This window comes from Acanthopagrus latus, chromosome 18 (genome assembly GCF_904848185.1).
Source record: "Acanthopagrus latus isolate v.2019 chromosome 18, fAcaLat1.1, whole genome shotgun sequence".
Taxonomy (NCBI): Eukaryota; Metazoa; Chordata; class Actinopteri; order Spariformes; family Sparidae; genus Acanthopagrus; species Acanthopagrus latus.
The window spans coordinates 812,441-830,990 of NC_051056.1; the positions used below are offsets into that span (position 1 = coordinate 812,441).

Consider the following 18,550-nt stretch of genomic DNA (forward strand, 5'->3'; position numbering starts at 1 on the left):
CTTCTTCTTCTTCTTCTTCTTCTTCTTCTTCTTCTTCTTGTTTTATTAACAACTTTTTGGTTCATTACCGCCAACTACTGGTATGGAGTGTGGATCGGGACTTTATACATTCTATACACACACACACACAGTATCTCCTTAGATACTGAAACAAAAGCTGCTGACACTATAACTATAAAGCATAACATGCTCTATAGTTGCTTCTTGCTGACAAAATTCACATCTTCCTGAATTGTTTTTCCTATTTTAAATAATGGACTCTTTAATCTTGTATGACAAAGCGTAACCTGGATATCATTGTTTCCTCTCTCCGGGTTCTCCCTGTGCTTCTCACCATGCCTACTTTTCTTTGAATTCTGTATAACATAATCATAATAATTATGATCAACAATATGATCCAAAATTTACAATAACAGCTGGTAATGGTTGAAGGATTTGGAGCTCTGAACAGTGTAGAGGTTGGCAACATTCACTCTTGTGCAAATGTTAAATAGACAGCAAGAAGGTTCCAAAAAAAAAAAAAAAAAAAAAAAAATTCAACACAAAGATGAAAGCACACTATCTAACTAACCTGTACTATATACAGGGGTGTGTGTGTGTGTGTGTGTGTGTGTGTGTGTGTGTGTGTGTGTGTGTGTGTGTGTGTGTGTGTGTGTGTGTGTGTGTGTCTGGCAGAACAAAGAAACAATGGCAGTCACTGATATCACGTGGGTGTGATATGCTCCCGGCCCAAGGAATGCGTGTGTGCCTGTGTGTGTGAGAAGTGATGCCAGGTTACAGAAGATTTATAGAAGTTACAGAAGTTAGTTGCATGCAGAGACCCTGAGTCTGCGTGAAGCATAAGTCAACCAACATCAAATTAGCAAGCTACCAATAACTTGACTTGAGGACACAATAACACCAGAACAGTGAATAAACACATACATTGAACACATTACATCTACCAGAGTTTAAAGTCCTGTGCTTAGCCGTGCTCTATGCTATGCTATCTAAGCCCAGTTCAACATTACCAGCCTTTGAAAAAAAGGTGCTGGTGGTTGCAGGAGAAGGTTGGGGCTCCAGTGTTGAACAATGCTGTTCTTGCTGTGCAAGATTTGATGAAAGTCGGCAGAGGAGGAAACTGGTCGTTCTTTTCATTTGCAAGGATAGCAGCTCTGTGCTAACCTGCTTGGTGATCCTCAGATCCTGATATTGGCAGGACCTTGTGCCGCTGCAGTGAGGAGAAGTTCTTTGGGCCTTCTGCCGATGCAGTTTGTAGCTCTCTACAGCTTGTTGGGCCCAGAAGAAGAGATCTTGAGGGCAGGCAGCCCCGTGGGGGGAGGTGGAGAGAAGGCCTTGAGGATACAATGAAGGTGCTGGGGTTTTGACTACCTGATCAGCGGGGGATCTGTCACCCTGATCAATAGTAGCTCAAACCTGAAATTTGCACCTAGGTGTGAAGAATGGGGAACTCTGGGACACTGAGTTCAGTTCAGAGTCCATTTTCAAATCGACAATGAATGACTTCATCTGTGGGTCCCAACATCAGTATGATTCCTTTATGTAGCTTCCTTTGCACATTTGTCAGTTCCTTTGGTTCCTATATGTGCTGGTATCCATACAACTATTCTATTTAGTCCCATTATTTGAATTCTACATAATGTTAGTTGCATCTCTGTTAAAACATCTGGTCTGTCGTTTGACTTGTTATTCTTTAAGCTGATTATGTCACAATCCCATTATGGCAGCCCTGCTCTCTCCCTTGTATATGTGTGTTTTCCCTGTCTGTTTTCCTCCTGTGTCCCTTCCCCCGTCTGTTCTGTGTGCCTGCACATGGGTGTGGTTTTCTCTCCACGGGCAGCAGCCAGGTGGATCTGTTCATCAATCAACGCTCTTTAAAGGCTTTGGGTTCCCTACTGCTGGCTGCCAGATCACTTCATCAGTCTCTGTGGTTGTTCACATCTTGGCTCTCCAGTATTAGTTTTTGTCGCTACTTTCCGTGATTAGCTTGTGTAGCTCATGTCTCTGTGCCTCTCCTGCTTTAATCCAGATTGCCGTGCCGACACTAGCTTGTGTTCGCTGCTACTTTGCCTGCCTGTGGATTGTGCCGACAAGCGAGTACACACAGGAAGACAGACCTCACCATGCCTCGTCACGCCATGACGCCTTCATCCTCGTCACTCCTGGTGATTCTACAAGACACGTCGGGACCCTGGGACCTCGCACCACATCTTGCGATTGTGGCGGCACGAGGAGCATGTTCTCGGCACCACTCAGTTAGGACGACATTTCACCCCAAACAACGCCACCCTGGGGGTTTCACCCAGGGACCTTTTATTTTTTCTTAAAGGACCACTTGTAGATCAAATAAGGCACTCAGGTCCATTTTGCAATGAGGCATATCTGGGTACAAAACACTTATTTATTTTAGTTTAAATAGTCTTAAAAACATATTAAGAAGTCACTCACGGGGACAAAAAGGGGGACCAATCAGGACTGAGACTTAGTAAGGGGGGGAGATGGGTCCAAAACAAAGGGGATCCCAGGAACACCACACCTGTAGAAAATAAAAGTGAAACCAAAAGCAACCTAAAACGTGCCAAACACAAGAGGGACACTGCCACCACGACACCAATCCACCACCCTAGGCTCAGCACCTGAATGGGGAAAATCAGAGGACAGCAGGTGAGAACACAAACCTTGAATGCAACTAATCACAAACACAAGAAATCAGAACTTAATTTACCACATCCCTAAAAATTAACACCAAATCAAATAGAATTAAAATTTACATCAAATGAAATGCACCTGCAAAGACCAAAATAACAACAACAGTTTCAAAAGAAAAGAAAATGTCAAACTACTTCTCGAAGAAAACAGGATAAACTCTCCCACTGTACTCTCTCTCATGCACACACACATACACAAAACAACAAGTGACAGGGTTGACAGTACAAAGTTCAAGATGGCATTGCCGAGCAACGATCAGGCCACGGCAACGCTTGAACAAAGCCTGGACGAAGGCTAACACTCTTGGCCAGCTGTGGTGAGCAGCCAGGAACCAGGCAGACAGCGCTGAGGCACTGCAACCGCGGGTGCAATTAGAAGTCTGTGTCAGCGCAGTGTGAGGCCGAGCAATGAGTCAAAGCAATCGCCACTTAAAGCAAAGCAGCTAGCATCGAGCAGCAAGCACGCAGCTAGCGGTGAGGCACAGCGGCGAGGCAAAGCAGCAGCAATTTCCCGCAGACTAGCGGTTGCTATGCCGTTAGACAGGTGTCTTTAAAATAAAAGGACAGATATTAGCAACTTAGGAGTGGCTGAAGGAGAAAGCTACAGTCACTGTGCTACATACTGGTCATGCAATCACGGTGATCAGCTACATGGCAACCAGCAGCGGACAGTAAGCAGCACAAAACCAGCTGCAACATTCAAGCGAGCCGTGAAATAAAATAACCATCATGAAAACACCTGGAGGGACAGCGTGAGACCAGACTATAGTTGCCGCCGGCAGTCTACCTGCAACCAAGCGAAGGTGGAAGTGAAAGGCTTAAGGAAGAGTGACGTGACCCAGGCTCCGTCAGGCAAGAGGACAACCAGGTGCCCTATGCCTGCATTTATAAGGTGCTCCCCCACAGTGATTGACTGGAGAGAGCCACACAGCTGAAACCCATCAAACACTCCTTCGTACTCCTACACAATATTTTCACCTTGCTGTTCATCAAAATAATTATTATTCACTGTCATCTGTGGTTTGAGTTGTGCTTCTGGGTTCAGATCGAATTCAATGAATAACAGATTAATGAAAAACTTGAGTCAGAGCATAATACTGTTCTCAATGGTCTCACCTCTTCAACCCATTGTAATGCTAACAAAATTGCCATCATCTCTCCGGTATACACTGACAATCCATCAATGATTTGTTTACACATTTTAATGTTGAAATCTGGAACTATAAATGAAATGCCAATTTTGTTAGCTGAGTCCTTTGATGCATCTGTATAAATTTGAATACAACTATAATAGTAGTTTTCTATACATGTCTTTACTACTTGGTGGTTGATGTGAAATTAATTCCTTATCTTTGTTCTTTTTGTCAAGCAATGTGAGATCTACAATAGGATCAGGAAGTATCCATGGATGTATTACTGAGTGGTACCATTGCACACATATTTATTTCATTTACTTCTAGTTCTTTTGCTTTCTGCTCAGTTATCCACCCAAAAGGTTTTGTTTCTCTTCTCTCCCTTTCCCAGTATTGTTTCAGTATATCTTGTGTTGGATCTTCATTGTGACCTTTTAAATTAACTTGGTAATTTAGTGATAGTTATGTTCTCTTTAACTCCTGTGGCATTTCTCCCATTTCCACTTAGTGCTGATGTTGGGGTTGTTCTAATAGTACCTGAGCATAGTCTCAAAGCCTGATATTGGATATTGTCTAACCTTTGCAGAGATGTGTTTGCTGCAGATCCAAATGCTACACAACCATGATCTAATACTGTTCTAATTAATCCCACATAAATGGTTTTCAGTGATGTTGTCTCAGCTCCCGATTCATTGCCTACCAGACATCTCATTACATTTAAAACTTTCTTACACTTGTAATTTATTTTCTGAATTCTTTCATCAAACCACAAACCTATAAGTTTTAATTGTTTCACTCTCTTCAATTCTTGATTATATAATTTAAGTTTTAAATTACTAACAGTTCTTTTCCTTGCAAAGTACATTGTCTTTGTTTTGTCAAATGAGAATGTAAATCCCCACCTAAATGACCATTCTTCTATATTAATAATAGCCTCTTGTAGTTTCTTCACAATAAATTCTAAATTCCTACCCCTCCTCCTAATTGCCCCATCATCCGCAAAATGAGAAAATCCCATTCCATTTTCTAAACCCATAAAAATGTAATTTATCATAAAAGAAAATAACAAAGGACTCACTATACTCCCTGAGGTGTTCTATTTTCAGTAACTGCTTTCTATTAATAACACTTCCCTATTTTAACTTGTATAGATCTTCCCAATAAAAATATCCTTGATTCATCTATACATCGATTTTTTAATCCCTAATTTATTTAATGTAATTAATAACCCTTCTTTCCACATAATATCATACGCCTCCTCTATATCAAAAAAGATGGCTACTACACTTTCCCTATTAATCTGTGCTTTTCTGACTTCATGTGCTAAACATATAGAGCAGGGTCCATGGTATTTCTACCTCTTCTGAATCCACGCTGATATTTTCATGTATAACCTTTGTTTTCTATGTAATATGTTAATCTTTCATTTATCAGTCTTTCCATTATGTTTGCATACATTAGATGTTGAAGCTATAGGCCTATAACTCCCCAGGTTTTTACAGTCTTTTCCTGGCTTCTGTATCGGAATTACAACAGCTTCTTCCCACATTTGTGGAAATTTTCCCTTCTCCTAAACTTTATTATACAGCTCCAGTAAAATGTTTTTAGATGAATCACTAAGATGATCTAACATAATGTAATATATCTGATCTTTTCCAGGTGATTTCCTTTGTTTTCTTCATTACACAATTCAGTTCTGCCTTTGTGGATGATAAATGTATTAAATCATTGGCATCTTCTTCTTGTAGTAATAGTTCCTCATTCTCATCTATTGTAGCTTCCCTTCCTCTTCGCCCCTCTACACTAATATTACTAAAACTATGAACTTTGACGAAATTCTGTGCCAACATCTCTTATTTTTTCCTATCTGTCACTGCCACAGTTTCATTTTCAGTTAAGACTGGATACCCATATTCTCTTTTAATTCCGTTCATTCATTTAATCATTCTCCATATTTTACCTATTTCTGTTTCTCTTTCTATTGAATTACAAAATGTCCTCCAATAATCCTTCTTTGCATTTTTAATTGTTTTCTTCACATTTGCTTGCAACCTTTTAAATTCAATAAGGTTCTGGAAATTATGAGTTCTTTTTACAAGTTTAAATCCTTTATTCCGAGTGTCACGTTGGGGTTTAGGGGAAGACTATGGAAGGGAAAATGTGGACCTAAACGCAGTACACTTGAGGCAGAGATGGGGATGAACAAAAGGCGAGCTTTAACTATAGCTGTTAAAAAAAAACACAAGAAGGCAAAACAAAAACAACGAGGCAAAGTAACAACATAACATCCAAACAAAGTAGCAAAATAAAGCAGTTCGTCAAAGTGCAAAAGAAAAAGGCAAAGTACAAATCAAACATGAAAATCTTGAAACCAAAACATACCAAACCAGGGCAGGAACATGAACATGGAACATGGAACATGGAACATGGAACATGGAACATGGAACATGGAACAGCAAACAGAAACAATGACTGGACAAGGAGTGAGGGGAAACCAGAGACTAAATACTCAGACACTAATGACATGACGAGGAACAGGTGAGGAGAGAGGAGGAAGGAAGCCAGGTGTGATAATGAGGGGGAGGAGCACAGAGGAACAGACCAGGAGGGAACAAGACAACAGACAGAGGGAGCCAGAGGGGAGAACATAGGAGAAACTTAAAGGACACACGAGGGCATGGAAATTCAAACACATGACACACAAGACATGGAAAAAACACAACACAAGACAAGATACAAGGATGTAATTCATAAATAAGAAACCAAAAACCAGACACAAGAACACCACAAACAGGAGACATGACACCGAGATTGTATTGCATTGTCACACTCCTTCGTCCACCATGGTACAATTTTCTTTTAACTTCTACCTTCCTTCCTGTGAATTGTTTGTTTTGCTGCCCCTAGGACGGCTTCACAAATATAACGACTTAATTCATCTACATCTTGACTAACATCAAACTTTTTCATTTTCCTTATGTCGTTTCTGGGCTGTCTTCATCAAAGATGTCGGCGTGTAGTATGTTGATAAAAAGAATTATGCGGAGGCAAGGCTGGGTGGAATGATAGAGCGATCTTTATTGAAAACAAATCTCAATGCCTGCGTCTGAACCAGAGGCGGCGGCTCCCTGGGGTCCTTGGATCTATGACCAAGTTCTACCCAATACTTTGCCCTCTGCTCTATCAGAAATCTTATCACCTTCGATCTCGGAAATCTACAAGGTACCACACTTTCTCCTCTTGTGCGCGCCTTTTTTAAAGTCTAATTACTCGCATCCTCCCGATTCTTCCAATTGGTCACTTTGGTGGATTAAGGGTCCATTTATCCAGTAGTAAAAAGAGAAGTTAAGCTGCCTCCTTCTGTAGATTATCTAACTTCGCGGAGGTCACTTCTTGGAATTTACAGCCTAAAATGGACCAGATTGTCTCTTCATGCTTATATGGAAATGTATATCTTAAGTCAGTTCTAAACAACTAGTAGGTAGATTCAGCTTTAATGCTCCATATAGGCCTGTCCTCCAGCTAAACTTTAATGCACACACACAGAAAGCTGTTTAATGGCTCCAGGGCCCCTAGATATGTAAACATCACATTGGCCACCTCTTTTCCCTCACAGTAAAGGAAAACAACTATCACTATTAAAGCTTAGCTCTGAATGTGTAACTGTGGATAGATACCTCACTTATTACTAATCCGTTTACATTTTCCCACTCAGCACTACTGAAAATCCATCTTTCTACTCCTCCAATCTTATGCCTTCTTCTGTTATTATTGGCCAATGGTCACTTCCCACTGCTGTGTCTTTTACAATTTCCCAAGTACAAAAACCTGCCACTGTTTCTGACACTAAAGTAAGATCCATGGCAGATTCCCTACCTTTTCTGGCATAAATACTTGTACCATTTCCATCATTGAGGCATACTAGGTTTTTAGTTTCCATTAGTTCTTCCATCACCTCTCCATTCCCATTGTTATACCTATCCCATAATGTACAATGAGCATTAAAATCTCCACAACAAATAACTTTTCCATCTAAATTTGTAGCCAGTTCCTCCAGTACTTCCAATGGTAACTTCTTGCAGGGATTGTAAAAATTGACTATTTTGATAAAACCATCTTTTGTCCAAACTTAAATCACTATCATTTCCCACTCTTTTCCTTTCTTTAATATTCTATATTGGATTTCCTGTTTTACCAATATTATATAGCCTCCTCCAGTTCCCTCTTCCCTATCTCTGCGTATACGTTCATAACCTTAAATTCCAAAATCTAATACTGTTTTTAGCCAAGTTTCTTGAATGCATATCATTTCTGGTTTATTTCTGAGACCTTTAATAAATCTTTTAAATTCCAGACCATTTGCTATTATGCTCCTTTCATTCCACTGCAGAATAATCATCAAGTCTTGGTTTCCCAACCTCCTCAAGTCTTCTGTTAATTTGTTCCCAGGATAAATCTTTCACATTCAAGATTTTTTCAGCTCCTTTCACACCTCAATTTTCTCTGTTTTGTGTTTGACTTGATCTGCACAGTTGATCACAAACAAAATCAACCTATCTACATCCAGCTCTGTTTTCTTGTTAGCTTGCTCTCTTTGACCTCCTCCTGATCTTGAACTTTGATTTTGTCTGTTTCTCCCATTGCCCTTTGTCCTTGCACTATCTTTACTGCTTCAGCATAACTTATGTTGTTAATTGTTTTCCACTTCTTGTTTCCTGACTTTATAACCCATATGTCACGCTGTGCTGGCCACCACAATTACAACACTTAGCCTGCACATTATCTCCACAGTCCTCAAATCTATGAACCCCTCCACATTCAGCAAACCCTTGCTTTCCATTGCAAGCCACGGCTATATGCCCATACCTCTGGCATTTGTAACCCCAAAGTGGAGGAGGAACATAAGGCCTGACTGGAAAACACATACATCCTACCTTTTTTTTTTTATCAGGAAGTATCAAGTCCTGGAACTCAAGAAGGACTGATAAACTTTTTTCCAAATCCTCATCAACGGGAATGCCAGTTATCACTTCTCAAGAAACTTTATTCTCACCCTGAACATTTTCAGCTCCCTGGACAATGCTATTGGACTAAGATTAGTCCAATAGCAGACTAAGCAGACTAAGATATGCTCATCTTCCTTCCTGAATTTAATTATCATTTCAAATTTCTCCCTTTCCTCCTTCCTGCGAACCATCTGTTTATCGTACTCAGAACTGCTGCCCTCCAAACTTCATTTATTATTCTGGCTGGCAGATGCTCTTGCATCCATTTGTTGCCTCGTATTTGTTTTACCTCCTCCACATCATCTTCGTCATCTACTACCTGTGTAGCCATCCCGATCCAGTCACAAACCAGTTTATACCAGTTTCATGCCTGAAATTTGTGTCGGCCATCCGGATTGCTAATGCTATCCAATTTCCAAAACCACCTACTCCCAACACACCACCAATGTTCGACCCTCACTCTTCTACTTCTTCTTCTTCTGTTGGCTTTTACTGGCGGTTGGCAACCAACTTTTAGGTGCATTTACTGCCACCTACTGGACTGGAGGGTGGTATATGAGATGGTCAGAACTAGAAAATAATAATAATAATAATAATAATAATAATAATAATAATAATAATAATCAAATAAATGAATAAATCAATTAATTAATTAACTACTATTCCCTATAGCCTATATCCTGTACCAGTGTCCTCCTGTCATTCCTCTCTGTACTTACTACACTCCAGCAATACATGTTGGACTGTTTCCAGTTGTGTACATTGTTAACGAAAACCTGTTGGATGTTTCCCTATTTTACTGACTGTTAATCTGAGTCCTGTGTGTCCTATTCTGAGTCGAGTTATGATAATTTCTTTCCTCCGGTTCCTGCCCTGTATTTCACTGTTTTGGACTTGTGGTTGTATACTGTAAAGACGTCTTCCTGTGTTCATAATATCCCAAATTTCCTGCCAGATTTTGTACATGTGTTTTCTGATAATATATTTGATTTCTTCCTTACTTAGTGGTATTTCACTCCTCCTTGAACTGGCACCTTATCACGGTGAAGGAGTTTGAGCACCTGAATGATCCTAGGAGCTATGTTGTCTGGGGCTTAATGCCCCTGGTAGGGTCTCCCAAGGCAAACAGGTCCTAGGTGACAGGTCAGACTAAGATCGGTTCAAAAGCCCCTAATGTTAAATAAATAAAAATAAATAATAATAAAATCGAGGACGCGTACGTCGCCCGGATCGGCGTTACCGGGGCCCCACCCTGGAGCCAGGCCCGGGATTGGGGCTCGCAGGCGAGCGCCTGGTGGCCGGGTGCAGCCCGAAGGAGCGATGTGGGCCCGCCCTCCTGTGGGCTCACCACTCGCAGGAGGGTTCCGAAGGGGCGGGTGCGGTGTGACTCCGGGGACTCCGTCGTTCTTCTGGGGGACTTCAACGCTCACGTGGGCAGCGACAGTGTTACCTGGAGGGGTGTGATTGGGAGGAACAACCTCCCCGATCTGAACCAGAGTGGTGTTTTGTTACTGGACTTCCGTGCTAGTCACAGTTTGTCCATAACGAACACCATGTTCAAGCATAAGGGTGTCCATATGAGCACATGGCACCAGGACACCCTAGGCCGGAGGTCAATGATCAACTTTGTGGTCATGTCAGTACCTCAAGTCTCTGGATGTTGTAGGGCTGTCTTGGTTGACACGTCTCTGCAACATTGCATGGCAGTCGGGGACAGTGCCTCTGGACTGGCAGACCGGGGTGGTGGTCCCCCTATTTAAAAAGGGGGACCGGAGGGTGTGTTCCAACTATCGGGGGATCACACTCCTCAGCCTCCCTGGGAAAGTCTATTCCAGGGTACTGGAGAGGAGAATTCGGCCGATAGTCGAACCTCGGATCCAGGAGGAACAATGCGGTTTTTGTCTGGGCCGTGGAACACTGGACCAGCTCCATACCCTCCGCAGGGTGCTCGAGGATTCATGGGAGTTTGCCCAACCAGTCCACATGTGTTTTGTGGACTTGGAGAAGGCATTCGACCGTGTCCCTCGTGGCATTCTGTGGGAGGTGCTCTGAGAGTACGGGGTCGGGGGCCCTCTGTTAAGGGCCGTACGGTCCCTGTACGAGCGGAGCAGGAGCTTGGTTCGCATTGCCGGCAGTAAGTCAGACCTGTTCCCGGTGCATGTTGGACTCCGGCAGGGCTGCCCTTTGTCACCAGTTCTGTTCATTATTTTCGTGGACAGAATTTCTAGGCGCAGCCACGGGCTGGAGGGGATCTGGTTCGGGAGCCACAGGATTTCGTCTCTGCTTTTCACGGATGATGTGGTCTTGTTGGCTCCTTCGGGCCGGGACCTCCAGCATGTCCTGGGGCGGTTTGCAGCCTAGTGTGAAGCGGCTGGGATGAGAATCAGCACCTCCAAATCCGAGGCCATGGTTCTCGACTGGTAAAAGGTGGCTTGTCCCCTCCGGGTTGGGGGAGAGCTACTGCCTCAGGTGGAGGAGTTTAAGTATCTTGGGGTCTTGTTCACGAGTGAGGGAAGTTTGGAGTGTGAGATTGACAGGCGGATCGGTGCGGTGGCCGCAGTAATGCGGTCGTTATACCAGTCTGTCGTGGTGAAGAGAGAGCTGAGTCGAAAGGCGAAGCTCTCGATTTACCGGTCAATCTACGTTCCTACCCTCACCTATGGTCATGAACTTTGGGTCATGACCGAAAGAATAAGATCCCGGATACAAGCGGCTGAAATGAGTTTCCTCCGCAGGGTGGCAGGGTGCTCCCTTAGAGATAGGGTGAGGAGCTCTGTCACCCGGGAGGAGCTCGGAGTAGAGCCGCTGCTCCTCCACATCGAGAGGAGCCAGTTGAGGTGGCTCGGGCATCTGTTTCGGATGCCCCTGGGACGCCTTCCTCGGGAGGTGTTCCTGGCATGTCCCGCTGGGAGGAGACCCCGGGGAAGACCCAGGACACGCTGAAGCGACTATGTCACCCAGCTGGCCTGGGAACGCCTTGGGATCCTCCCAGAAGAGCTGGAGGAAGTGTCCGGGCTGAGGGAAGTCTGGGTGTCCCTGCTCAGACAGCTGCCCCCGCGACCCGGTACTGGATAAGCGGAAGAAGATGGATGGATGGATTGATGGACTTAGTGGTATTTCAATGTTTACTGTGTTTGATTTTAGTACTTGTTTGGCCAGTATATCTGCTTCTTCATTTCCTCTGACTCCTACGTGGGCAGGAACCCAGAGGAAATAATCATTCACACCTTTATTGTGTAGTCTGTATATTTGATTTGATATTTCCAGTAAAAGATCTTGCCTGCATGAATTCCCTGACTGAACACTTCTAAATGTTGAGATACTGTCTGTTGCTATTGTTACTTTGTGTTCACTACTATCCTCCACCCACTGCAATGGTAATATTATTATACATATATCAACTGTGTACACTGAGAGATGATCTGATATCCTGTTTTTGATGCCTATATTAATTTTTGGGATGGAAACTGCTCTCCCTGTATGTCCTGTTTCTGGGTCTTTTGATCCATCTGTGAAAATGAATCATTTATCAGGGTATTGTTAATTTATATAGTTTTGTACGATTGTCCACATTGGTATTTTTTTGGTATTGTTTTTGTTTTTTTCTAGTAATTGCATATCTGTTGCTGGAGTGTAGAATTTCCAGGGAGGTATTACTGACTTTGGTACTGTACTACTAATGCTTAATCCTGTTAACCTTATTTGTGCCATTTCTTTGCCTACCCACCCAAAACTTCTAACTTTAATTTCTCTGTGTTCCCAACACTCCTGCAGGATAGCCCTTGTTAGATGCAATGTCCCATGTCTCTCTAAATTGACCTAATATGCCAGCATGATCTGGTCCCTTCTAATTCCCACCGGAATTTCGTCCACTTCGACCTGAAGTGCAGATATTGGAGGTGTTTTAAATGCTCCTGTGCATTAACGAATTGCTTGTGATTGTTCCTTGTCCAGTTTCTTTAAATGTGTTTCTGATGCAAACATACGTGATAAACAGCCACAATTTAATATTGATCTCATGAGGGCCCTATGTATACATAACAGAGATTTTCTGTTGGCCCCTCAGTCTTGACCTGTGTGGGAAATTACATAGTCTTCTCGTAGTGGTAAGGACAGGAGGAGGAAGGGAGAATGTCACATTGTTTGAGGCGTCACAAGAGCCACAGGTGGGGGCAAATCCCCCACATGGGAAGATATAGAAGTTTAGATAAGATGACATTTGCTGCCCCCATTTGTTACATCAAAGAGTCACTGTCCTGGGAAGACAGGATACACCCAAACATCAAAGAGTCATTATTATGTAAAGAAAGTGTTTTATGACTGTTGTAAATGAAGGTAACCTCCTCTCTGATTTTGTACTTAAGGGGTAACAATTTAGAGTTTGGCAGAGAATGCTTTTGGCTTCCCTCCTCGCTGCGTGTTCATTAAAAGAGATCTGATTCACACGCTGAAGTCTGAAGTTCTTCAGAGACTTAGCAACCCTCTACCTCACAAAGGACAATTTCCATAACAGGACTGCGTGCTGTTCCGATGCAGTTGCACTCGGACAACGTGGAACATATTGTTGCCTTCGCCTCCCGCACCCTGTCTGCTGCCAAAAGGAAGTACTCCACAATTGAAGAACAGGCTCTTACTTGTGTGTGGGCAGTTGAACGATGGAGGACATATGTATGGGGACGTAGATTCACACTCAGAACTGATCACCAAGCTCTCACCACTTTGCTAAGTACCAAAGGTACGAACAGAGGTGGCATGAGAATCGCACGTTGGTCAGCCAGACAGATGTGTTTCCAGTATGACATACAACACTGTCCAGGACATCAAAATGTCATGGCAGACTGTCTCTCATGTGTTCCCCTTAACTCCACTGACACGGCTACAGATCCTGAACAGGATTTGATCTCAGAGATAGCTGAGATATCTCCTCTCCTGACCGCCCTCCCACTTTCGGATTTCAAGGCTAAATGTGAGGACTGTTCTGAACTTGCAACACTGTGACAGGTCATCCTGGCAGGGTGGCCTAAAGTGAAAACGTCTCTACCAGAGGAGGTGAAACCTTTCCTCTGCATGTGTCATGAACTGGCTACAGAGTCCCCACTGATATTCAGAGGAACATGCCCGGTGGTTCCTTAATCTCTGCAGGAAAGGGTTGTGCACCTTGCCCAAGAAGGACACCAGGGGATGGTTGACAATAAACAATGCCTGAGAGAGCTTTACTGGTGGCCGTATATGGACGATCTTGTCAAAACAATTCTGTCATCATGCACAACCTGCTACGCATGCGACAAAACTGCCAGTGTTTCTCCTGCCCCACTACAACCAGTCAAGCTCCCAGAGGGACCATTTCAACATGTGGCTATTGACACTGTGGGTCCGTTTGAACGTGTGCCTATGACAGCAGGTTTGCTATTGTGGTTTCTGGGCTGTCTTCTTCAAAGTAGTCGGTGTGTAGTATGTTGGTGTTCTCAAATCTATGGGAAAGTAATGCCAAACGCTTTGCCCTCTGCCCTATCAGAACTCCTACCACCTTCGATCTTAGGATTTCTACCAAATGCCACGCACCTTTCTCTGGTGTGGGGGCCTTTTTTAAAGTCTATTTTCCATAACTGCCTACTTCTCCCAATTGGTCACTTTGGTGGATTAAAGGTACATCTATCCAATGGGAAAGAAGAGAAGGATGGGTCTGCCTCACATCCTCTATGAAATAACTCTTGTTTGTGTTACTTAACTTTGCTGATGTCAGCTAAAGTGGACAGGATGGTCTCTCTATACTTAGATGACGATGTATACGTTGAGTCAGCTCTAAACCTCTGGTGTGGGCTCCTTCCTGTTGCTTATCTCTGATGCCAACCTCAGGGCTGATCAGTGCTTCTGGTCATGGGGACCCTCACACTGTCACATTCCTACAGTTGTCTAATGGGGGGCATCTGGTCCTGTCTCATACTGTCTTCCCCCTATTCACTATTGTCTTAGAACCCAGGATGTGTAAGAAACACAGAGACACTACACTATCACCCCCAACAAGCTCAAGCGAAACAGTACCAAAGCACCTAGACTGAATGAGTTGCAGACAACCAGCAACAAGTGGGACAACTCTCCCAACCCCCCTGCACAGAGCTCACATCAGAGGAAGAACACAGAGATCCAAAAAGAAAAGACAGAGACAGTCCAACCTCCACCAGAACCAGAAATGCAAACTTTGGTAAGAGAACTGAAAACAGAGGTTGCTGAAATGAAACGCATGGTGCTTGCTTCCATGAGTGCCAACAAACCACCGAACCCCAGCCATGTGATGAGGAACAACGGCACACGCAAAGGATCATGCAAAAGCTGCCAGGACAAAGGAGAGGAATCAACCTGTAGCCACTGCTTCAAGTGTGGTCAGCCAGGCCACATCTCCAGAGGATGCAGGGCTCCGCGCCAGCTGCAGGGAAACGCCAGAGGGTTGCTGCAGAGGGACCAGCAGTGACCCAACCAACACCTCCAGAGTCCCGCCACTGCAGCTACTGCCTACAGGCCTACAACATGAAACTCCACACCTGTGCAGGTTGTTCATCCACAGCATATTGCTCCAGAGCATGCCAGAAGAGCCACTGGCAGGAACACAAACCCCTGTGTAGAGCAATAAAACTAGTAGAGGGACACATAGAAGAAGTAGAGACACACAGAAACCAATTTCCAGATACAGGCCAAGTTGATTATCTCCCAGCAAAACAGGGTAAGGGGCTAATAAAACTGATAGGCAGACGGAAAATGGTGAAATGTACTTTTGATAATGTACCTGTGACAGCATTGTGGGATACGGGCGCTCAGGCAACAGTAATAAACAACAGGTGGCGAGCTGAGCATCTGCCTAACACCATTATCAGGGGTATAGATGAACTTTTGGGGCCAGAACCTCTGAGTGGACTTGCCGCAAATCAAACAGAAATTCCATTCATGGGATGGATACCAGTAGAGTTCCAACTAAGTGGGGTAGAGACTCTTAGTGCTAGCCTGCTAGTGCCAGTACTGGTTTCTAGTGACCCAAATGTAGCTGAAGACCCGATTATTGGTTTCAATGTGATCGAGGAAGTGATAAATGAACAGCTGAGACAACAGCAGGGCTCGACAGCAAGTGGTTATGTCACTGAAGTTGTGAGTGGTGCTTTTGACATTGACTCTAATGCTGCAGAAACCTTCATACAGCTAATGCATACTCACCAAGATAACACTGATGGAACCATAGTGAAAACAGGCAAGGACAAAGTTGTGTTACACCCAAATGAAGTCACCCCAGTGCGATGTCGCACACACACACAGACTGAGAAAGACACTGTCATGCTGTTTAGTCCCAAAATGAACACAAGTTTACCAGAAGGGTTACACATCCGAGAAGCACTGTTTACTGTGAAAAGAGGTAACTCTGCCATTGTCCCTGTCTCTGTGATTAACACTTCAGCCCACAGTATCACCCTAGGCCCTGTGTTTGCCTGTGATACATCGAGAGTGTGAAGGCCATGTACCCAGCAGCTGTAGAACCAGTGGCACATGAGCCGACATCAGGAGCACCTGAGGAAGCCGCTGAGAAGAACACAGACTGCTCAGGTATAAACCCCCCCACCACTGACTGTGATGAGGCCTGGGATCCGCCAGTGACACTGAACCACTTGTCAAGTGAGCAGCAGACCCTGGTAAGAGAAATGCTGAGGGAGGAATGTAAAGCTTTTGCCCGTGATGAAAATGATGTAGGCTGTATACCCTCACTCCGCATGCATATCACCCTGAAAGACCAGACACCAGTTCAAAAGACTTACATCAGTGTGCCCAAACCATTACATCAGGAGGTTAAACAATACCTGCAGGACTTGATCAACAAGGGCTGGATCACAAAATCCAAATCCCCCTACTCATCACCCATCGTGTGTGTGAGGAAAAAATCAGGTGATCTGAGACTATGTATAGACTATCGTGAGCTTAATCGAAAGTCAGTGTCAGATAGACACCCCATTCCCCGTATACAAGACATGCTGGACAGTCTCAGTGGGAGCTCATGGTTTTCTGTTTTAGATCAAGGCAAGGCATACCACCAAGGCTTCGTGGATGAGGACAGCCAGCCCCTCACGGCCTTCATCACGCCATGGGGTCTGTATCAGTGGGTGAGAATCCCGTTTGGCCTGAGCTCAGCACCCGCTGAATTCCAAAGAAGCATGGAGGAGTGTTTGTGGGGCCTGCGTGATGACATTTGCCTGCCTTACCTTGATGATAATTTGGTTCACAGTAAGTCCTTCAAAGACCATGTAGAGCATGTAAGAACAGTCCTGCACCGATACCAGCAACATGGAGTGAAACTCACACCAAAAAAATGTGAACTGTTTAAATCCAGCGTCAGGTTTTTGGGCAGGATAGTGTCAAAGGAGGGGCACAGCATGGACCCGGCAGAGGTGGCACCGGTACAGGCCCTGAAAGAAAGATGCCCTACTACAGTGGGAGAAGTCAGACAAATCTTAGGCTTCCTCTCATATTACAGGTCATACATTAAAGATTTTTCTGTCATTGCAAAACCCCTATATGAATTGTTGTCAGCCCCATCCCCTGTTCCAGTTCTGTCACAAAAACACAAGATGTCCAAAAAGAGAAAAGAGAAAACAGCCAAACAGGGACAATTGCCCTCCTCATCACCAGTTTCCTGGACTGACACTCATCATCAGGTTCTGAGCCACCTTGTTGACCAACTCTCTACTCCCCCTATCCTAGGATACCCAGACCTAAATGAGCCATTTATCCTGCACACTGATGCTTCACAGGCAGGGCTTGGAGCGGTGTTGTACCAGCGCAGTCAAGGCATGCTGAAGGTGATAGCTTACGGGTCCAGAACGCTCACGCCTCCTGAGAAAAACTACCACCTGCACTCGGGTAAGCTGGAATTCCTTGCCCTCAAGTGGGCCATCTGTGAGCGCTTCAGGGACTATCTCTTTCATGCCCCCTCTTTTGTGGTATACACTGATAACAACCCGCTCACATACATACTGACAACAGCAAAACTAAATGCAGTGGGACAAAGATGGGTCGCTGAATTGGCCGATTTCAATTTCACAATAAAATACAGACCAGGAAAATCAAATGCAGATGCAGACGGCCTGTCGAGAATGCCAGTTGATTTTGAAAACTACATGAATCACTGCACACAATCAGTTTGCCAGGAAGAAGTCCACGCGACAAAGCAGGGCGTCCTAGTGCATCAGGAGGAAAGCAATCCACTCCTAAACTCGGTCTCCTTTAACACTCTGCAGACAGAACAGTTAGAAGTGGAAAACCTGCTCAACACAGTGCAGCCATTCACACGAGAAGAGATAAAAACAGCTCAGCAACAAGATCCAGTAATCAGGAAAATATACGACCACAAAGTGAGAAATAAGAGACCCACGGCACAAGAACTAAAACATGAATGTCCAGAATTTAAGGCTTTGGTCAGAGAGTGAGGCAAACTCAAAATCAGAGCAGATGGAACTATGCACCGCGAGTCTCCAACAAGAAGCCAACTGGTGCTCCCAGATGTGTACCGTTGTTTTGAAGGAGCTGCATAAGGATATGGGACACCCAGGACCAGAAAGAACATTGAATCTGATAAGAGATCGTTTCTTTTGGCCAAAAATGCACAGAGACAGTGTGTGTGAGTGCCTGAAGAAAAGAAAACCTAACAGACGTACACTTGCACCTATGA

The 18,550-nt window shown here is 44.1% G+C and overlaps 1 protein-coding gene across 3 annotated transcripts; it reads left to right on the forward strand.

Moving 5' to 3' along the window:
• The first annotated feature begins 6,325 nt into the window (after positions 1–6,325).
• Positions 6,326–16,671, forward strand: LOC119006896. Of its 3 annotated transcripts, none has more exons than XM_037076035.1 (3): positions 6,326–6,379; positions 6,848–7,063; positions 14,821–16,671. In XM_037076035.1, the coding sequence occupies exon 3, from the start codon at positions 15,253–15,255 to the stop codon at positions 16,339–16,341; it is 1,089 nt and encodes a 362-aa protein (XP_036931930.1). In that variant the 5' UTR covers positions 6,326–6,379; positions 6,848–7,063; positions 14,821–15,252; the 3' UTR covers positions 16,342–16,671. The 3 variants fall into 3 exon arrangements, with proteins under 3 accessions (XP_036931930.1, XP_036931929.1, XP_036931928.1); XM_037076034.1 differs by lacking the exon at positions 6,326–6,379 and adding an exon at positions 6,535–6,687; XM_037076033.1 differs by lacking the exon at positions 6,326–6,379 and having other exon boundaries at positions 6,535–7,063.
• The last annotated feature ends 1,879 nt before the right edge of the window (positions 16,672–18,550 follow it).

Coding starts and splice junctions, on each gene's coding strand:
- LOC119006896 (XM_037076035.1), top strand. CDS start 15,253: ATGCAGGGCTCCGCGCCAGCTGCAGGGAAACGCCAGAGGGTTGCTGCA.